General features: G+C 37.1%; 1 protein-coding gene across 5 annotated transcripts in view; it reads left to right on the top strand.

Moving 5' to 3' along the window:
• Positions 1-21,117, top strand: part of USP37 (ubiquitin specific peptidase 37) — an 85,984-nt gene that overhangs the window by 28,624 nt on the left and 36,243 nt on the right. For all 5 annotated transcript variants that reach the window (XM_013061558.2, XM_004762757.3, XM_004762756.3 and 2 more), the window contains 5 exons: positions 494-578; positions 7,909-8,070; positions 14,490-14,621; positions 14,782-14,905; positions 15,577-15,767. In XM_013061558.2, coding sequence (XP_012917012.2) covers positions 494-578; positions 7,909-8,070; positions 14,490-14,621; positions 14,782-14,905; positions 15,577-15,767 — 694 coding nt within the window. The remainder of the gene's footprint in view (positions 1-493; positions 579-7,908; positions 8,071-14,489; positions 14,622-14,781; positions 14,906-15,576; positions 15,768-21,117) is intronic.

Here is a 21,117-nt window from a genome sequence, read left to right as displayed (position 1 = left end):
ATGTGGAAGAGGAGGGAGAAGGAAGTAAGTGGTCATGTGATAAGAAGGTTCATAGAACCAAATGTAGAAGCTTTAAGTGTGTTAAAGTTACAAAGGTAATTAGTGAAACTAACAAGAGAATAAGGAGAGAAGAGAACAAGAATGGGGTGATGTAAATGAGAAATTCTAATTTTTCATAGTGGAGGTAACTGATAACTGTTTATAATGAATAAATTAAATAGTAGAAACTATCTATATGAAAGAAATGAGGAAAACTTAAGTTTTAAAAAATGGTTAGAATTTAGAAGCATAATTTGTAGAGTTTTGGGGCAGGAGAATGTTCTTTGCTGTTAATAACATTTCCAAAGTGTTGATCTTTTAACATGCATCTATATTACTTTGATGAAGAAAAAGGGGGGAAAAGAGTTAAATATGAACAGGCCTAATGCATAATTTTATGACAAGTGAACTTGAATGGTTGATTCAAGAATTAAATTTTACCTTTTTCTTTAAGGGCTTATACCTTTACAGTCATCATCCTTTTATGGTAGCAGAACTGGATCCAAGGACTACACCTCTGGTAGCACTAATTTAGACAGGTATGTGTTGGTTATATACCTTGTGAAGAACTTGAAGTGCTCTCTTCTTCAGAATATTGAATTAAGGGGGTAGACTGTCCATTATGGGCTTAGAGAGTACTTTAAAATGACAAAATTGATGAGAATCCGAGACTCAATGACATTTTAGTTAGATAGTACTATAGAAATGTTTTAATTTTCAGATGTTTCTTTGAAAAAAAAATTTTTTTTTTATGTTCATCAACAAATGAATAAACTGTGAGGTCTAGGGAGATTTGTACTGAGGCCACAGGTTGTGACTGGCAAAGTGATCACATTCTAGACTAGTGTATTTTCTATCATGCCAAGTGATGAACATACTAAGATCTCTCCTAAGGCATTTTTGAACTGCCCTTCGTTGCCTGTGTATTTGTTAAGCTACTGCCAAAAGTTGAGACATTTTCTTTAAAAAAAACAAGTTGTACACATTTTTACAATTAATATCTTTTACTGAAAAAGGCTGTTCAGAAATTTAATTGCTGATCCTATAGATAAAGTTTAATTTTTTTTTTGAGACTTACTGAATATAAATATACAAGACAACTGCTGAGTACTTGTGAAGAAGGTATGATCTTGGAATGTAGTCCAGAGGGACAGTGGTAAATACAAAAAGGTAAGTGTAATGGTGATGTATAATAGATAGGCTATATAATGACTTATGGATACTTTGTTTTTTAGTAGCATTTCAAAGTAGTTAAAAAATAAAACCCTCAAATGATTGAGGTGAAGTAAAGAATTTGATACTGTGTTTTTAGGTATATTCAGTCTTGGGTGGTATTTCACTTTATAACTGCACTTTATAACTGCATGTAACTAAGTTATTTGGATTTAAGAGAAAGATATATATCTGCTTATTAGAAGATTCTTAGTGGTGCCTGGGTGTCTCATTCAGTTAAGTGGCTGACTTCCGCTCAGGTCATAATCCCAGCGTCCTGGAATCAAGCCCCACATAGGGCTCCTTGTATAGCAGAGAGCCTGCTTGCTTCTGTACCTCTGCCTGTGGCTCTATTTGCATTCTCTTACTACCTCTCTGTCAAATAAATAAAATCTTTTTTAAAAAATTAAACTAAAAATAAATAAATAAACTTAAAGGAATCCAAGTTTTTACAAAAACTAAATTTAGTTTGTAAATAATTAAATGTACAGATTCCCCTCAAAATAATAGAATTCACTGTACATCAGGTTGGCTAAGGGAAAGAAATTTTTTTTTTAATGCAAAGCTTTGTTCAAAGATGAAGTGAAAATTTCCAAATCAGTGAGAAAAATCTGATACTGAGTAAAGACTGACCTCATAAGGCACATGGAAAACAGACTAGAATCAAGTGTTTAGAAAACCAGCATGAGATTGGGAACTGAACATGACCCCAGGCCAGAATTTCATTTCTTATATAAAGCTACAAATTCAGAACTGTTCTCTGTGCTGATAAGCCAAGGCTAAACACTTTGGGTTTGGAACCATAAATGTGCTGCTTGCCTAATGCTCCCTAAGCAGAGTGTAAATACACAGAAATGGGAATTTCAGTGACTGGCATTTGTGTTACCTGCATAGGGGCAGGAATTCTGAATCTCTAAAGTCCCATGCAGCTTAGAGGTCCACACTGTGGCAACTACTAAATAAGTCAGGAGTGCCTGATTGTGGAATGCAACACAGAAAGTGTTAAGTGTGTAGTGAAATGAGGAGAGTTATGTTGGGCTCTATGGTGTATCCTCCATGTCTTTTTTTATTTTTTTATTTTTTTTAAAGATTTTATTTATTTATTTGACTGACAGAGATCACAGGTAAGCAGAGAGGCAAGCAGAGAGAGAGGAGGAAGCAGGCAAGCAGAGAGAGAGGAGGAAGCAGGCTCCCTGCTGAGCAGAGAGCCTGATTTGGGGCTCGATCCCAGGACCCTGGGATCATGACCTGAGCCGAAGGCAGAGGCTTTAACCCACTGAGCCACCCAGGGGCCCCCCCGCCTTTTTTTTTTAAAGATTTATTTTAGAGAAAGCGCATGTGCCAGGTGGGAGGGGAGGGAGGGTAGAGGGAGAGAGAGATTCTTAAGCAGATTCACCATTGAGCACAGAGCTGGATGTAGGGCTCTATCTGACAATCATGAGATGATGACCTGAGCTGAAACCTAGATCAGAGGCTTAGCCAACTAAGCCACCCAGGCACCCCTATCTTCCATGTCTTAATAGCATTTTGGAGAAAATAAGGCCAAGGAACATAAAGACAAAGAATTTGTCAGAGAAACAATGGATGAAAATGATGAAAGTCCACACAGTGAAAAGCTTTAGCAAATACCAAACAGCAGATACTAAAAAAAAAAAAAAAAAAATCCACATTGTAGATGAAATTTTAAAAGCTCCTTGAAGGAAAATACATCATTTATAAAGGGAAAGGAGATTGACATTTGCAACAACAAAAACGGAAGACACTGGAGTAATAGCATAAAAGAATTCTATAACCAGCTAAACTAAAATTCAAGAGTGCAGACAAATAATGCTGTTTTTAGATACAGAGACAGTTTATTCTGCAAGAAGCAAACTGAACAAAGGAAGGAATGAAAATATCAGCAAAAAAATTATAAAAGCATATTTAAATATCTAAATACTTTTAAAATTCTTTTGTATAATTAATAAGTGCATATGGTAGAAATTTCAGAAGTTGCAGGGTATGTACAGTGGAAAGTAAATCTCCCTTTCTATTTTAATTCCTAGTTGTTTATTTTTCCAGAGGCAACTACTATTACTAATATCCATTAGGGATTATTTTATACATCTAAATAGTTTGATAGTTTTTATAAAATGAGGATACAATAGGCTTGAAAACAAAAAAAATAATAAAATATTAGACAATAAGGAGAAGTATAGGAGTGGGGTAGAGTGTAGGGCAATTAATACATTTTAAGTTACTTTTGAGAACTCAAGTAACACTTATTAAAAAGTTAAAGGTAACTTCCACTTCTGGCCAAGATGGAGTAAGAGGGACCAGATTTGCCTTCCTTCATGAAGCAACTGAGGACCTGGACAAAATGCATTAAATATTACGGGTCTCATGACATTGGACATGAGGCAGTGAAGGACAGTAATCCATGAGAGATGGGAAACAAATGAAATTAGCCTTATGACTGCCCCACGTTGCTTCTTAGAGAAAGTTCTTTTGGCTTCCATGTAAGAAGGAGGAACCAGGCAGAGCCCTGTGCTCTTCCTGATTGAGGATATGGAACTAGGAGTCGTGGGAGGCCAAGGCATCTGGAATTCACAGAACAGAGACGAGAGGGGATAACTGCACAGAGCAAGAATGGCAGAGATCTGAAGAGGGTCCCCCTTGAGTATTTAGTTGACTGCTAATCAGCTTATACAGGAGAGAAAACTAGCCAAGGCCTGGGAAGGAAGTACCCACAGGATCTAAGGGAATAATACTGAAGTTCACATAAAGCCAGACATCATTCGTTTTCCTGATAGCAGGAGTTTGCGTGCTAAGAAAGGTCTTGCCTCATTGGCAAGGAAATCTATCCCTGAACTAACTGCTGCTCTGTTCCCATATAAGAAACCTTAAAAACAAAGACCCCAAAATAACATACTGTTTCCAGGTAACCTAATCACATCTCAGAGCAGAATTCCAGAATGTTTATAGAAATCAAAAATATCTAGCACCCAATAAGATAAAATTTTCCATGTTTGACATCCAAGAAAACATACTAGGCAGACAACAAGCAGAAAAATACAACTCATATGGAGGAGAAAAATTAATAAGTACTCAGAAATGACAAAAGTGAGAGAATTAGTACATGGATATTAAAAGTTACTAATCCAAAAAAAAGGTTACTAGTCCAAATCAATCATGACGTTAAATATAAATACAAAATGTTCCAGTTAAAGAGAAAGACTGGAGGGGAATTAAAAAAAAGAGAAAGACTGCATTTTAAAGGAAGAAAAGTAATCTATATGCTATTTTAAAGAAACAATTACAGGGGCACCTGGGTGGCTCAGTAGGTTAAGCTGCTGCCTTCGGCTCAGGTCATGATCTCAGGGCCCTGGGATAGAGTCCCACATCGGGCTCTCTGCTCGGCGGGAAGCCTGCTACCCTTCCTCTCTCTCTCTGCCTGCCTCTCTGTCTACTTGTGATCTCTCTTTATCAAATAAATAAATAAAAATCTTAAAAAAAAAAAGAAACAATTACAATATAAAGATGAAAAAAGATGGAAGCAAATACACCTTGCTCTATGTAGTAATGCACAGTAAGATAAAACTAATAGAAAGCTAATGATAAATTGTAGGGTAAGGGCACCTAGCTGGTTCAGTCAGTAGAGCATGTGACCCTTAATCTTGGATTTGTGAGTACCAGACCTGCATTGAGCGTAGAGATTACTTACAAATAAAATCTTAAAAAAAGAAAATCTAAGGAGATTAAAGACCTAAGTAGTAGGAAGATGAGAATTAAATGTTTTAGGAGAGGGGCTCCTGGGTTGTTAAGTGTCTGCTTTTGGCTCAGCTTATGATCCCAAGGTCCTGGAATCAAGTCCTACATTGGGCTCCCTACCAGCAGGGAGCCTGTTTCTCCCTCTCCTGCTCCCTGCTTGTGCTCTCTGTCAAATAAATAAATAAAAATCTTTAAAAAAATTAAAAAAAAAACTTTTAGGAGAAAATAATAGGAAAATATTCTGTGACTTGACTTTACAGAATTATAGAGTTCTTAAGACACAAAAATTGAAACCATAGGGCAGTGGCCAGGCAGCCCAGCTTTGGAAAGAGGCTCTAGTTGCACTGTGGCTTGCCACCAGGATGCCCAAGAGGGAGGTCAGCTCTGTGTGTGTGGGGGGGGGGGTGCCAAGGAGGCAGCAGAGGAGGGGAAACCTGCTAATAAAGCCAGAAAAAGGCAGTAGGAAAGGATTAATCTTCAGACAAAAAAAAAGTTGAAACAAAAGGAGAAAAGGGAAGCAGAGTGAAACAGGCTAAAGTGACTAACCAGTAAACAAAAGACTTACCTGCAGAAAACAGAAACTGGGGCCTCTGGGTAGCTCATTTAGTTAAACATTGCCTTTGGCTCTGGTTGTGAGCCCAGGGTTCTGGGATTGAGCCCTGTGTTGGGCTCCCTGCTTAGTGGGGGTCCTCCTTCTCCTTCTTTGTAGCTCCCTCTGCTTGGGCGCGCGCTCACGCTCTCTCTCTCTGTCAAATAAATAATTAAAAGCTTTTTAAAAAAAAAAAAAATGGAGAGGCTAAAAATGAGGAGTGTCCAGCCTCAGATGAAGCAGGAGAGAAAGCCACATCTGATTAATAACCATAAACCATGTCTTATCAGTGGTCCCTTTCTCCCTTTCTTGTATAATCTAGAGAAAGATTTTTATCACTTATATTATAAATGCAAGTTTTTTAGTATCTTTAGAAACATATTTAAGGAGGAAATCCCACCACATCCCATTTTTTTAAGTGTGATTTTTTTAAGAGGTTAGATCATTTGCTAATTGTTTCTTGGTACAGCCAGAAAGTAGTGGGATATCAAATATAGAAGGCTTTTATTGTCTTGGGTGTCAGCTTAACATTCCATAGATGGGATACTTTTTCTAACCTATAATACCAAGCATACTAAATGGCAGTTTGGAGTCAGTCATGCATTTAATAGGTCATGAACATTTTAAATTACTCTTTTCCCATGTTTTTGGTAGAATTTTTTCCTAAAGAAAACTACTTCTTGATCCTGGCTCCCTGTGTCAGAATTTTGTACACTCTGTAACATCTTGGTCCTGGCAATCCAGTTTTCCTAGTAACCTTGTTAATGTGCTGTGCAAGATTGAAAATTTGAGAATGTAGAGTATATGATATTAAATTGCAAATTAGTGGGACTTAACAGTGTAACAGCATATCAACTTTTGAAGATATTGGTACTTGGTAAGAAAAATTATTAGGTATTAGTTATCATAAATTGGTACTTGATTAAGGAAAATTTGTCTTCAAATTTTAAGCTGGAAGGTCACTGGAAGAAATTTTAGAAAATAATTAACAACTACATGATTTTTTAGATTTTTGGTACATACACTAAGAATTGTATACAAATTGAAATGTCTACTGATCTTCAGAACAACCAGTAAAAACTGAATTCTGAAAGAAAAAAAACATAAAAGGTTGATTAAAAACTGTGTAAAGGCTTAAAACATATACAGGGCTCCTGCATGGCTTATTCGGATAAGCGTTGCCTTTAGCTCAGGTTGTGATGCCAGTGTCCTGTGATCAAGACCCACAGCCTGCTCCCTGCTCAGCAAAGGAGCCTGCTTCTCCCTTTTCCTCTGCCTGCCACTCCCCCTGCTTGTGCTCTCTGTCAATAAATAAAATCTTAAAAAAACCCAAAAACCGGGCGCCTGGGTGGCTCAGTGGATTAAGCCGCTGCCTTCGGCTCAGGTCATGATCTCAGGGTTCTGGGATCGAGTCCCGCATCGGGCTCTCTGCTCTGCAGGGAGTCGGCTTCCTCCTCTCTCTCTCTCTTCCTGCTTCTCTGCCTACTTGTGATCTCTCTCTGTCAAATAAATAAATAAAATCTTTAAAAAAAAAAAACAAAAAAACCAAAAACCTTAGAACATAAAATAGACAAAGGATTAGAATATGAAATACATGGAAATACATATTAGAATATGAAATACATGGAAAATACATAGAATATGAAATACAGATCATTAAGAACCCTATATAAAACTAAGGGTACAGAGAAGCAGTTCAGAGAATAACAATTGTAAAACTATGTTCAACTTCAGCAGTAATCAGGAATATGCAAAATAGAACAACAGTGAGATCAGTTTCACTCATTAATGGAAACCATGTGAAATGGCAGTTCACTGTTAGTGGAAATGAAAATTGGTACAGCGTTTTTGGAAAACAATCAAGGTCTCAGAAAAGTAAAAATTAAAAATGCTTATTCCTCACATTTTCACTTCTAAGCATATAAACTAAAGGAAGTTCTCCAGGAGATGATGTAAAAGAGTATTTTTGTGTCGTTATTTGTAATAGGAAAAAAATAACTGCGTCAATGTTTTTAAGACTAGGAAAGCTGATGTATCACATCCATTAAGTGAGTAAAAGTAAATAGCAAAGTAAAACTATATTACTTTGAATAATGATAGGTTAAGTAGATATCGTATCATATGCCTCTTCGGCTGTCTATTGACAGACTTGCTAATTTACACTTGGGGAGTTTTTTCAGAGGTGACCATTATTACTAATATTTCTTTAAGTTTAGGATTTTTTTTTTTTCCCCAGATACTGACTTCTCTGAATCTGCTAGGGGAAAAAATAACATGCAAAATTGTTTTGCTAATGCACTATTTGTTCTTTTTTATAGGACTAATGTTTCAAGCCAAACTCCCTCTGCCAAAAGAAGTTTGGGATTTCTTCCTCAACCAGCTCCTCTTTCTGTTAAAAAACTGAGGTGTAACCAGGATTACACTGGCTGGAACAAACCAAGAGTGCCCCTTTCCTCTCACCAACAGCAGCAACTGCAGGGGTAGGTAAATTCTTTATAGTTTGCTTTCTTTTTATTAAGTCATTAACTGAAGTATATTTTGCTTGATGTCAAAAAAATGATTAAAGGATGGGTGCCTGAGTGGCTCAGTGGGTTAAAGCCTCTGCCTTCGGCTCAGGTCATGATCTCAGGGTCCCGGGATTGAGCCCCGCATCAGGTTCTCTGCTTAGCAGGTAGCCTGCTTCCTCCTCTCTCTGCCTGCCTCACTGCCTACTTGTAATCTCTGTCTGTCAAATAAATAAATAAAATCTTTAAAAAAAAACAAAACAAAAAAACGATGAGGGGCGCCTGCGTGGCTCAGTGGATTAAAGCCTCTGCCTTTGGCTCAGGTCATGATCCCAGGTTCCCTCGATCGAGCCCCGCATCGGGCTCTCTGCTTGGCAGGGAGCCTGCTTCCCTTCCTCTCTCTCTGCCTGCCTCTCTGCCTACTTGTGATCTCTGTCAAATAAATAAATAAACACTTTTAAAAAAATGATGAAAGGAGTCATATTAATTATAGTTCTCAAATATGCACTCACTTATTAAAGATTTATCACACCATAAGTAATGATAACTCCATTATCTAGTCTGCAGTTTTTGAACTTCGAAAAAAAGTGCTTGTATAGACCATACTAATCATTAAGTAGAAAAAGTAGAAAATGCGTATTCTCCGATCACATACACTTCGTCATACTGCTGAGATACTTCAACACTATTTTATGTATAACCTCCCCCATCCCCTTCATGCTAAAATTTTATTAAATGCATAAAAAAGAGATCATAATTAATAACTGTAATAATAATAGTAGCAGTCTTCCTTGAAGTGTTTGTTAATGACAAATACTGTGTGCTAAGTGTTTAAATAGATTTTTTTCTTTAAATCCTCACAGCCCCTCTGTGAGCTAGATGTATCAAAAATCTGCTTTCACAAATGAAGTAACCAAGGCTTAGAAAAGTTAACTTTCTCAAGGTGATGCAGTCAGTGATACAGCAGTAGTAAATCTAGTCAGTTGGACTTCACTTGCATTCTTTTTTTTTTTTTAAGATTTTATTTATTTTTAAAGAAAGAAAGAGTAGACATGCATGAGCAGGAGGAGGAGCAGAGGGAAAGGAAAAGAGGGAATCTCAAACAGACTCCACAATGAGTCCAGAGCCTGGTACAGAGCTTGATTTCATACCCTGAGATGAATCAATCATGACTGAGCCAAAAAAAAAAGAGCTGAATGTTCAACTGACTGAGCCACCCAGGCTCCCCTCCACTTGCATTCTTAACCACTTTGCTCTATTCTCTCTTCCCTAATTTTATCACTCCACATTAATCATGGGTGTGTGTGTGTGTGTATATATATATATATATTTTTTTTTTTAGATTTTATTTATTTATTTGACAGAGAGAAACACAGCAAGAGGGAACAGAAACTGCCGGGGTGGGAGAGGGAGAAGCAGGCTTCGCATTGAGCAGGGAGCCCAATGCAGGGCTCAGTCCCAGGACCCTGGGATCATGACCTGAGCCGAAGGTAGATGCTTAAAAACAGCCACCCAGGTGCCCCCTTCCTTATATATTAATACATAACCTTCAACCATGTTAGTATGCATTTAGATTTCCCTTTACAATCTAGGCTAGAATGAACATTCTCATATACATATCTTTTTAAAATTTATTGAAACTTTTCTATAGGATAAATTCTTGGAAGTGTATTTTCGTTTAGATTAAAGGAAGGCACTTTGAAATGTTTTATTACCAAATTGCTCTCCTCAGACTATCAGCTTGTTTTCAGTATTACTCAAATTACTGTTTTTGTACCAGCTTTAAGGTTATCTTTTTACTTGAATGAGTGACATCTTCCAGTTTGGCTTATTCATTGTAATATATATGCTTAATGTCTTAGCAGATAATAACATAAAATTTGCAGTGAAAGTATTTCACTTTATTCTCTGCTTACCTGTTTCTTTTCTCTGAGCTCTTTTTTTTTAGAGAGACTAAGTGTGCACATGCAAGCAGTGGGGAGAGGTAGAGAATCATAAGCAGGCTCAAAGCCTGATAGGAGGCTCGATCTCACGACCCTGAGATAATCACCTATGCAGAAGTCAAGAGTCAGATGTTTAACCGACTGAGTCACTCAGGCAACACAATAGGCAAGATGTTTAAATAAATTGCAGAGAGAAAAACAGTTGTAAAATAATAGCTGAATATGATCAGTACTCCACCTTCAATAATGGATAGAATATGTAAGCAGAAAAATCATTAAGAAAATATAGGATTTGAGCAACACTATAAATTTCCTAGATCTTATGGATATATATAGAACACTCCACCCCACAACAACACAATACACATTCTTCTCAAATGGACATGAAACGTTCTCTAGGAGAGACCATATGTTGGGCCACAAAATAAGTTTCAATTTTAAAGGTTTGAAATCATCAAAAGTATCTTTTTGAACCACAATAAAATGAAGCTGGAAATCAGTTACAGATGGAAAACTGGAAATATGTAGAAATTAAGTAACACACTCTTAACCAGTAATGTCAAAGAAGAAATCACAAGGGAAATTTTAAAATATTTAGAGATGAATGAAAGCTCTAGCAGCATGCCAGAATTGATGGGATGCAGCAGAAGCAGTGCTCAGAGGGATATCAGTAGTAGGAAACACCTACATTAAAAAAGAAATGTTGGTGAAGCTGTGAAGAAGAGAGAACCCTTGGACTTTGCTGGTGGAATGTAAAATGGTGCAGCTGCTATGGAAAATAGTATAGCAGTTCCTCAAAGAATTAAAAGTAGAATTACCATATGATCCAGCAAGTCTGTTTCTGGGTATATATCCAAAAGAATTGAGAGCAGCGACTTGAACAGATATTTATACATCCATGTTTCACCTAAAGGTGAAGGCAACCCAAGTGTCCAGTGCATGAGTAAATAAACCAAATGTGTTTTATACATATAAGGGAATACTATTTAGCTTTATTTAACCAGTTTTTAAAAAAAGATTTCAATTATTTATTTGAAAGAGAGAGAACACCAGCAGGGGGAGCAGCAGAGGCAGAGGGAGAAGCAGGCTTCCTGACCAGCAAGGATCCTGATTCGGGACTCTATCCCAGGACCCTGGGATCACAACCTAAGCCAAAAAAAGACAATCAACTGACTAAGCCACCGAGGTGCCCCCTGTTTAACTTTAAATAGGAAAGAAATTCTGACACATGGTACAATATGGATGAAACTTAAAGACAGGCTAAGTGAAATAAGCTGGTCACCAAAGGACAAAAACTGTATGATTTCACTTACATGAATTACCTAGAATAGTCATATTCATAGAGTCAGAAAGTAGAGTGGTGATTGCCAAGGAGAGGGCAATAGGGAATTATTGTTAATTGGGTACAGAGTTTCAATGCCAGAAAATGGAACAGTTCTGGAGGTTGATAGTGGTGATAGCTATACAATATTGTGAGTGTACTTGATGGGTCTGAAACTGTGAACCTTAAAATAGTGGAGCGCCTGGCTGGCTCATTCAGTAGGGCATGCATGTGACTCGTGATCTCTGGGTCATGAGTTTGAGCCCTATTCAGCATAGAGTTTGCTTTAAAAATTTTTTTATAAAAATGGTTAAATGGTAAATTTTATGTGTATTTTATCATGATTTTTAAAAAATGACCTCAAATCAATAATCTAACTTTACACCTTCAGGAGGTAGAACAAGAAGACCAAACTAAACCCAAAAGTTATCAGAAGGAAGATTAGAGAGAAATAAAATAGAGACTGGAAATACAAGAGAAGTACAAAAACTAACAAAACCAGAAGTTGATTCTTTGAAAAGATCAACAGACCTTTTATCTAAACTGATAAGATTCACATAACTAAAATCAGAAACAGAAGTTAGTATATTACCACCAACCTTACCAAAATAAGAATGATTTTAAGACAATACTATGATTTCACCACCAAATTAGATAACTGGATGAAATGGGCAGATTTCTAGAAACAAGGGAAAATTGTGCAACTCTGAAAAAGAAAGTATAAAAAGTTGAAGAAGGTATATGAACTCAAAGCCAAAATGAGATACCATTTTGCACTCACTAAGATGGCTATAATTTTAAAAAAGAAACCTGAAAATAACAAAGTATGTGTTTAGTTAAAAAAGTCACTAAAGAGTATACACTGTATAGCATTCTATCTTTTGTTTTTTATGAAAAAAAATGAGAAATAATAAAATACATGTTGCTTATATGTATAAATAAACTTTCAAATATATAAAATGGAATATGTTAAAGTGTAATGTTATATTTAATATTTTGTTTTTGAATTATAATACTTTAATCTGAATTTTGTGTATTACATAAAATATATAGATACTTCACTTTTTATATTTTAAGTTGCTGTGTCCCCAAGTTCACTGGTATTTTCTTCAGTGTTTCATCTGCTGGTAATCATTCAACAATATTTTCATCCGTTGTGTTTTCCATCTCTAAAATTAATTTGGGGCTCTTTTGTATCTTCTGTTTCTTTCCTTTTAGGCTAAATGTTTTCCTTTGCACCTGTCATCACCTGAAGCATATTTATAGTAGCTGTTTTAATATCTGCAGTTGGGTTTGATTATTCTGAGACATGTGTTTAAGCTCTTTAGTGTCAAATCTAGAGTGGACTTTATTCTAAGACTAATTTAATTCCTTTTCTAAATCATGGCTCCTCTGGGATTTCTAGTAATGTCCTATGAGTTCACCTAAGTCTCTCCACTCTGGTGGGAACTCAGACAGTTTTGGGTCCTGCATGAGATCTGGAATTATTCTGCTAATAGCTTCCCAGTAATCATTCTTTTTCTTGAAGTTCTTCACTGGTGTCATGCAGTTTTACTGCAAGCATGCACAGGCTGGTATTCAGCCGAATACTCAACAGACTGTGTATTTCTGGAGTTCTTTGTATAGCTCCCTCCTCTCAGGTAGTCTGTCCCAGAAATCTTAGCAGCCTCAGCCTATCAAACTCCAGTTTCTTTCAACTCAGTACAGCATGATTCCTAGGCTCTGTTTGGGTACCCCTCCCCGGACAGAGTTCACAAATTGACTGCAGCCAGAAACCCTGCATAATGGATGTATGCACACCGTTTGTTTCCCTTCTCTTAAGGATCACAGTCTTGGTGCGGCCTGTTATTCAGTGTTTTGTCCACTGTTTTTTTTCATTGTCCATGATAGTAGGATAATTCCAGACCCTGATACTTTATCATAGTCTGAAGTGGAAGTTCTCCAGGGTATTCAGAATTGCGATCACCAGTGATCAGCACAGGAATATCATGTGCCTCTGAGTGTGATACCCTTGGAAGGACACAGTATCACTGTGTCACTACGTGCTTTTCCAGCCTGAACTGAATCTCTTCATGAGGAAATAGCAAACCTAACAAGAGGAATGGTCCATTAAAAACCAGTGGTGGGGGTGGGGGAGGCTGTATTCCTCACAAATGTCAATATATGTTAGATAAGAGCATATCAGCATTAAATTTTATAAAGCTGCTAAATCTGCTTTGATTATATAAGAGAATCTTCTTGTTCTTGTGAAATACACCATGAAGTATTTAGGGCTGAAGGGCTGTGGTCTATGTAACTTACTTTCATGTGGTTCAGGAGGAATAAAGGGAGAGGTGCATTAAATGGTAAAGTGTATATTACAGAAGATTAACTGTCGGTGAATATGGATAAAGAATATTCTTGTGCAACTTTTTTGAGAGTTTGGGATTTTTTTTTTAAGATTTTATTTATTTATTTGACAGAGATTACAAGTAGGCAGAGAGGCAGGCAGAGAGAGAGGAGGAAGCAGGCTCCCTGCAGAGCAGAGAGCCTGATGCAGGGCTCGATACCAGGACCCTGGGATCATGACTCGAGCCGAAGGCAGAGGCTTTAACCCACTGAGCCACCCAGGTGCCCCAAGGGAATATTTTTTAAATATTTATAAAAGTTTTTTTAAAAGTTTGCTTTAGAAAAGTGTTTGGCAATACCCATTAAACCTAAACACATATATCTTATGACCCAGCTGTTCTACTTCTGGGGATATACAAAAGAGAAATAAGTTAAGTTATAACTCAGGGAAAAAATTAAAATTGTAAACAAGAACAAATAGCTCTTTGCATAAGTCCCCAGTTATTTTTACCATTCATTTGAAAATGTATCATTTTCCTTATTATAATCTTATAATCCAGTGGTTCTCAAAGTATGGTCCCCAGACCAACAGCATCAGTATCAACTGGAGTCCTGTTAGAAATGCACAGTTTTGTACCCTCTCTGTCTAGATCTACAGTTTCTATTTGGGGCTGAGCAATATGTATTTTAACAAGCCCTCCATGTGATTCTGATGTGTGCTATACTGGAGAACCCCCTACTTTAATGAACATATGTCAGGAATTACTGTAATCTTCAACAGTACTATTTTTTTTCATTTTCAGCTTCTCCAATTTGGGAAATACCTGCTATATGAATGCTATCTTACAATCTCTTTTTTCACTTCAATCATTTGCAAATGACTTGCTTAAGCAAGGTATCCCATGGAAGAAAATTCCACTCAATGCACTTATCAGGTAAGTGTTACATTCTTACTAAGTAACCTTTTACCTTATTGATTATGGAATAGCAGAGTTATAGACACTGAAAAGTTTTATGTGCCATTGCTAACAGTCTTTAAAATATGCTAACCGAACTTCTGTAAAAGAACACCACACTTGTCTCTTCTTTTAACAGACGTTTTGCACACTTGCTTGTTAAAAAAGATATCTGTAATTCAGAAACCAAAAAAGATTTACTCAAGAAGGTTAAAAATGCCATTTCCGCTACGGCAGAGAGATTCTCTGGTTATATGCAGAATGTGAGTACTAATTGTTTTTAAACATTTTAGAGATAAGGGAAATTGAAATGATATCAGTGTATTGTCTGATTTCCATTTTAAAATGAGATTTGTGTACGTGTGTTCATCACAGGTTGAAAGACCTGAGGACTTATGTTAAGGGTTAACAAGACTCTTCTGTGTATTTTATCATATTGAAAAATACAAATCTCGTTTGCCATAATAGGAGCTTAGGCTCTTTTAGCTACAAAGGCTATTTTAGAAAAAAATACTTTATCTTAAAGGAGTAATTCATTTATTCATTCATGCTAATCCAACTGGTAGTTAAGAATATAAAATCTGTCATTCTTTTTTTTAATGTTTCTTTAAATTCAGTTCAGTTAACATACAGTGTTGTCTTTGTAATAAGACACTATGTGTTGTGTGTGTAATATAACATACAACACTATACAGTAATATAGTGCATTCTTAGTTTCAGAGGTAAAATTAGGTGATTCACCAGTTGCAGTGTCATTTAGTCTTATTCACAAAATATGTACCTCCAGATTGTTAGAGTAAATCTGACCTTTTTCACATATGGTACTGACCTCCAAGTGCTTTAGTTGTATAAGTCACAGTGTTAGCAAGCTATCATTGTGATAGGAAATGTTTTGATTAAAGATGTTATGATTAAAGATATTGTGCCTTCTTAGGATGCTCATGAATTTTTAAGTCAGTGCTTAGACCAGCTGAAAGAGGACATGGAAAAGTTAAATAAAACTTGGAAGACCGAACCTGTTCCTGGAGAAGAAAATTCGTCAGATATTTCAGCCACCAGAGTGTACACCTGCCCTGTTATTACTAACTTGGAGTTTGAGGTTCAGCACTCCATCATCTGTAAAGCGTAAGTAGCCTCTAAGAAAACTCTTCGTCCTTTTAATTCTTCCTTTCTTTGTCATAAGGGCACATAAATGCATAGATTCTACCAAACATCTCTTTTCTATATCATCTATAAAAATGCTTTGTAGGTGAAAACTAAGGAGAGCTTGACAATTCGTCATGTGCTATAGTGCTGACTAAACACTTAATTTTGATCTATGAATTTGTTTTTGTGGGTTTTTCTTTTAATCTCTGTGGAATATCGAGATCTTTGGGAATGCTTGTTGTTCTTTTCTTTTTACCTGAAAAGACTCCCTCCTGTTGCTTATTTTATTAAACCTAATTATTTTTATTAAAAATCATTTTTTACAGGATCAAAATCTGAATTATTTTTAATCTTTGCAATACTCTTTAACCTTATTTTTATTGATTATTCAGACTTTCTACATTTAGTTAATTTCCATGCTCATCACCAAGACTTCTATACCGTGCATTTCACATCAAAAGGTGCTATTTTGATTAATCTTTCAGTAGTACATCTCTGAATATGTTTTTTCAGAGAGAGTGGAATCCTTCTGTATAAGTAAGAATTGTGTTGCTCTCATACAGGAGTTAATACAGAATTATTGAATCACACATAGCCTTTCCCCCTTAATATCTTACATAAACTATCCCATTGTGTTTTCTTACTCTGTGCCATTTGGGAGAAACCTGATTTTGTGGGTAATCTTTTTCTTCCTGAAAATCTGTGGTATTCTTTAATTTTGAAATTTTGAAAATTACATTTACATTTTCACAAGTTTCACAAGTTTGCATTTTCACAAGTTTGCATCTAAGTATTTTGTTTAATTTTGCCTTTAACATGATGGAGGTTTCTCATTCTGAAAGATTTGGGATTCTTCCACTCAAGAAAACTCTTCTCTAAATAGTACTTCTCTTCCATTTGTTTTGAAATTTTCTTTAGAAATACTCAAAATGCATATATTAGCTGTCCATTCTGTCTTCCATTTTTTTTGTTTTTCTTAGACTGTTCATGAGGTCTCTCCAAGCTATAACATTTTAATAATTGTGACTAGAAGTTTGAACATTCAGATAGACACTAGAGTGTTGTATCACTAGTATGTGTGACATTTCTTATCTTCATAATTTCTTCAGTATTTTGCTCCCCCAGTGGATAAATTATTTTTACAAGAAAAAGTCCAGGTTTTGTTGTTTTTTTTTTAAAGGCAAATTTTACTCTTTTTTTTTTTTTTTTAAAGATTTTATTTATTTATTTGTCAGAGAGAGCAAGAGAGAGAGAGAGCACGCCCACAAGCAGGCAGAGTGGCAAGCAGAGAAGCAGGTACCCTGCCAAGTAAGGAGCTGGATGTGGGACTTGATGCCGAGACCCTGGGATCATGACCCAAGCTGAAGGCAGCGGCTTACCTAACTGAGCCACCAGGCATCCCAAAGAGTCCACGTCTTATAAATGTAGTCCATCTCCTAAAAGCTGGAGAGCCCATCAGCAGTTAATAATATGGTAGCTAGTTATTTTTTCCTTTTCTTCTAACATACTTCACCAACAAATTTGTTCAGGTTAGGCAAAGTTTTAATTATTGTTACTTAATTGTGGGGGTGCCAGCCACTTTTTTTTTTTTATAGGAAAATTTCAGTGGTCCCTGACAGAAATGGCTACAGGCAGAAGCAAGAAGGCCATATCAAAGTAGTAGCTGCTGGCCTGTGCCTGCGGCATCAGTCAGGCATTCCCCTTACACAGCACCCAGATATTGGGTGGGTGTTTGAGGTGTGTGCACCGTGCATGAAGTGACATAGCACATGGGATGTTAGATACGCCGGGCGGGTAGACTGAGCAGCGGCCCAAGAGTGTGGCGAGTCTGGGTGACAGCAAGACACAGGCCACAGCAGCAGTGGTAAAACCACCTCCTTAAAGACCTTGCTTTTGTTGCTTCATTAGCAATTTTCTTTAACACAGTTTCTTAAACACAAAATAGTTTTTGGCTCTCAGAAGATTGCATATACTTCCGACTATAATTTCCATTGTTAGCCTCTGTCCCATCTCACTATAGGTTAGTTTGGCCAATTTGCCAAATGTACTTATTTTTTTAAACTATTGTAGTTTAAATGGAATGTAGTTTAAATGGTTTTCAGTTACTTTATATGGTATTTTGGTATGGTAGTGTATTATTGAATATGAAGAATTCTCCATTCAGAGAACTTAAATTATCTAAAACTAAGTGGTATTCTCCATAAAACCTTTTGCAGTCTTCCCTATCTCAGTAATAAATCTCAGTAATAACAGTTCCATACTCAGAGTTTTATCAGCCCAAAAGCATGGTGTGTTTCTTACCTCCTCTCTTTATCTTGCATCCCTCCATCTCATATGTCAGGAAATCCTTTCAGCTCTTCCTTCAGAGTATATCCCAGGATCTGACCTCTTGCCACCATTCTGATCAAAGCCACCATCATCTCTTGTCTGGATTGTTGGAATACCTTCTTTTTTTTTTTTTGAAGATTTTATTTATTTACTTGAGAGACAGAGATCACAAGTAGGCAGAGAGAGAGGAGGAAGCAGGCTCCCTGCTGAGCAGAGAGCCCAATGCGGGGCTTGATCCCAGGACCCCGGGATCATGACCTGAGCCAAAGGCAGAGGCTTTAACCCACTGAGCCATCCAGGCACCTCTGTTGGAATACCTTCTAAACTGGTCCCTGTGTTTCTATCCTGTCTCTCTCTTTAGTCTTTTTTGAACACATTAGCCAAAGTGATCCATTTAAAGTGGAAGTTAGATCATGTTAGTCCTCTCCTCGTTAACCTATAAAAGCTGAAGTTCTTACTGTAATATGCAAAATCCTGTATCATCTGTTCTCTTCCCCCAGTTAACTCTGACTTGATCTCCTGCTTCTCTTTGCCTTCCTCATTCTGTTCCTAATTAGCTTCCTTTCTTTTTTTTTTTAATGGTACCTAATGACCTTTTTCACTTACTCGTCCCTTTATCTCAGACTCTCTTTCCCCATATTCCTCTCCATATCTTTATGTAAAAGCCATTTGCTCAGTAACGCATTTTCTAGACATCTACCCTATTTAAATTCCAATTATCTACTCTGATCTTTCACTATTTTTTTCCCTTAGCACTTATCACTATCACTTTAACATACCATACATATTAATTATGTGGTTGGGTTTTTTTTTTAAGATTTTATTTATTTATTTTGAGAGATACAGATACTGGGGTAGTGGGTGGCGGGAGCAGGAACATGGAAGAGACAGAGAAGTAGGCTCCTTGCTGAGCAGGAAGCCCGGCGCTGGGCTCCATCCCAGGACCCTGAGATCGTGCCCTGAGCCAAAGGCAGACACTTAACCATCTGAGCCACCCAGGCACCTCTACTTGTATGTTTTTTACTGTCTTTTCCCTCCAGTATAGCTTTGTGCAGTGAGGTATTTTATCTTGAGTTTGTTCATTGCTGTAACCCCAGTGCTACTAGAACAGTTTCTGGAATAGAGGAGGCATGTTTAGTGATGCCTAAGAAATTGCCCAAATTCATCAGCTCAAAATAGTATTTATTAACTCAGTTCCATAGGTGAGAAGTCTAGGTAGAGGTGGCCAAGTTCTCTGCTCATGGTGTCAGAAGACTGAAGTCAAAGTATTGCTTGTTCTTATCTGGATCCCCCTCCACAGTTATTAAAGTTGTGGACAGGATTTCGTTCCTTATGATTGTGGTACTGTAGTCCCCATTTTCTTGCCGGCTGTTAGCTGCAACTACTCTTTTACAAAAGGCTGCCTGTAAGTTCATGCTCTTTGGCTTCCAGAGGCAGTTCACAGCAGTGCTGTTGGTTTTCTTTCAGGTCAGCAGTACATGTCTGAGTTTGAATCCCTGACTTCCTCTGTTTGAGAACTCTAGACCCAGATTTAAAGAGCTCAAGTGATGAAGTCTGACCACTCAGATAATCTCCTTTTTTTTTTAATCAACTCAAGATTAGTAACATTAATCATATCTGCAAAATCCCTTTGTCTTAAAGCAACTTGATCATGGGAGTGAAAGCTCATCAGGGGCACAAGTTCTCTTTAAAGGGGATGGAATTAGGGGCACCTGAGTGGCTCAGTGGGGTAAGCCCCTGCTTTCCACTCACATCATGATCTCAGGGTCCTGGGATCGAGCCTCACATCAGGCTCTCTGTTCGGCGGAAAGACTGCTTCCCCATCTCTTTCTTGCCTGCCTCTCTGCCTACTTGAGATCTCTGTCAAAAAATAAATAACATTTAAAAATCTAAAAAAAAAAAAAATTAAAAAGGGGATGGAATTATACAAAGGATAAGGGTCATCTTAGAATTCTTCCTATCAGATAGAGGCACTCAAATATTTGTTGAATGAAGGATATATTTTTAAGATCTCCAGTCTTCAGCTGGGGCAGGAGATTGAATATTACTAAAAATGCTGCTATACAGAGAGAAGGAAAAACATCAACTAAAACTATTTTTAAAAAACTGAATTTGCTTCCAGATAAGTACAGTGTTTTGCTCTCTGAGCAATTTTTTAAAATTCTGTAGAAATATATCCAGTGATCAAACAGTTCTACTAACAGAAATTAATCAGAACACCTAGAATTTTTTTTTTTAAAGATTTTATTTATTTATTTGACAGACGGAGATCACAAGTAGGCAGAGAGGCAGGCAGGGGGTGGGGGAGGCAGACTCCCTACTGAGCAGAGAGCCCGATGCGGGACTCGATCCCAGGACCCTGAGATCGTGACCCGAGCCGAAGGCAGAGGCTTTAACCCACTGAGCCACTCAGGCGCCCACCTAGAATTTTTTTTAAAGATTATTTTATTTTAGAGTGCATGCTTGGGGAGGGGCAAAGAGAGAGAGAGAATCTTAAGCAGACTTTGTGCTGATCATGGAGCCTGACCTCATGACCTGAGATCATAACCTGAGTTGGAACCAAGAGTTGGATGCTTAACCAACTAAGCCACTCAGGCACCCTGAGAACACACAGGATTTTTATTTTATTTTCAGTGCAAAAGGTGTTTTTATTATTAAAGCACGGGTACAGGACCTGTGAGCAGAAAGAGTTGCTGAACACATAGAATTTTAAAGCATTGTTTGTATAATCAAAAACTGGAAACAATCCAAAAGTCCATCAGTAGTAGTATAGATAAATTATGGTGTGCTCAGAGCAGCTTAATGTAAGCCAACAGTGAAGGTGCACTATAGCCACATGCAGCAAGCATGTTTGAATCTCACAATCATGTTGAACAAAAGAGACTAAAGAAAACATACTGTATGCTTTCATTTATATAAGGTTCAAAAACAGGCAATACTCACCTGTTGTGTTAGAAGTCAGGATAATAGTTATCTTTTGGGAGAAAGGAATAGTGACTGG

Source organism: Mustela putorius, unplaced genomic scaffold, assembly GCF_011764305.1.
Source record: "Mustela putorius furo isolate JIRA1106 unplaced genomic scaffold, ASM1176430v1.1 tig00000275_pilon_pilon_pilon, whole genome shotgun sequence".
NCBI classification, from domain to species: Eukaryota; Metazoa; Chordata; class Mammalia; order Carnivora; family Mustelidae; genus Mustela; species Mustela putorius.
Note: the sequence above shows the minus strand (reverse complement) of the source record. Positions and strands in the feature narration are given on the sequence as shown.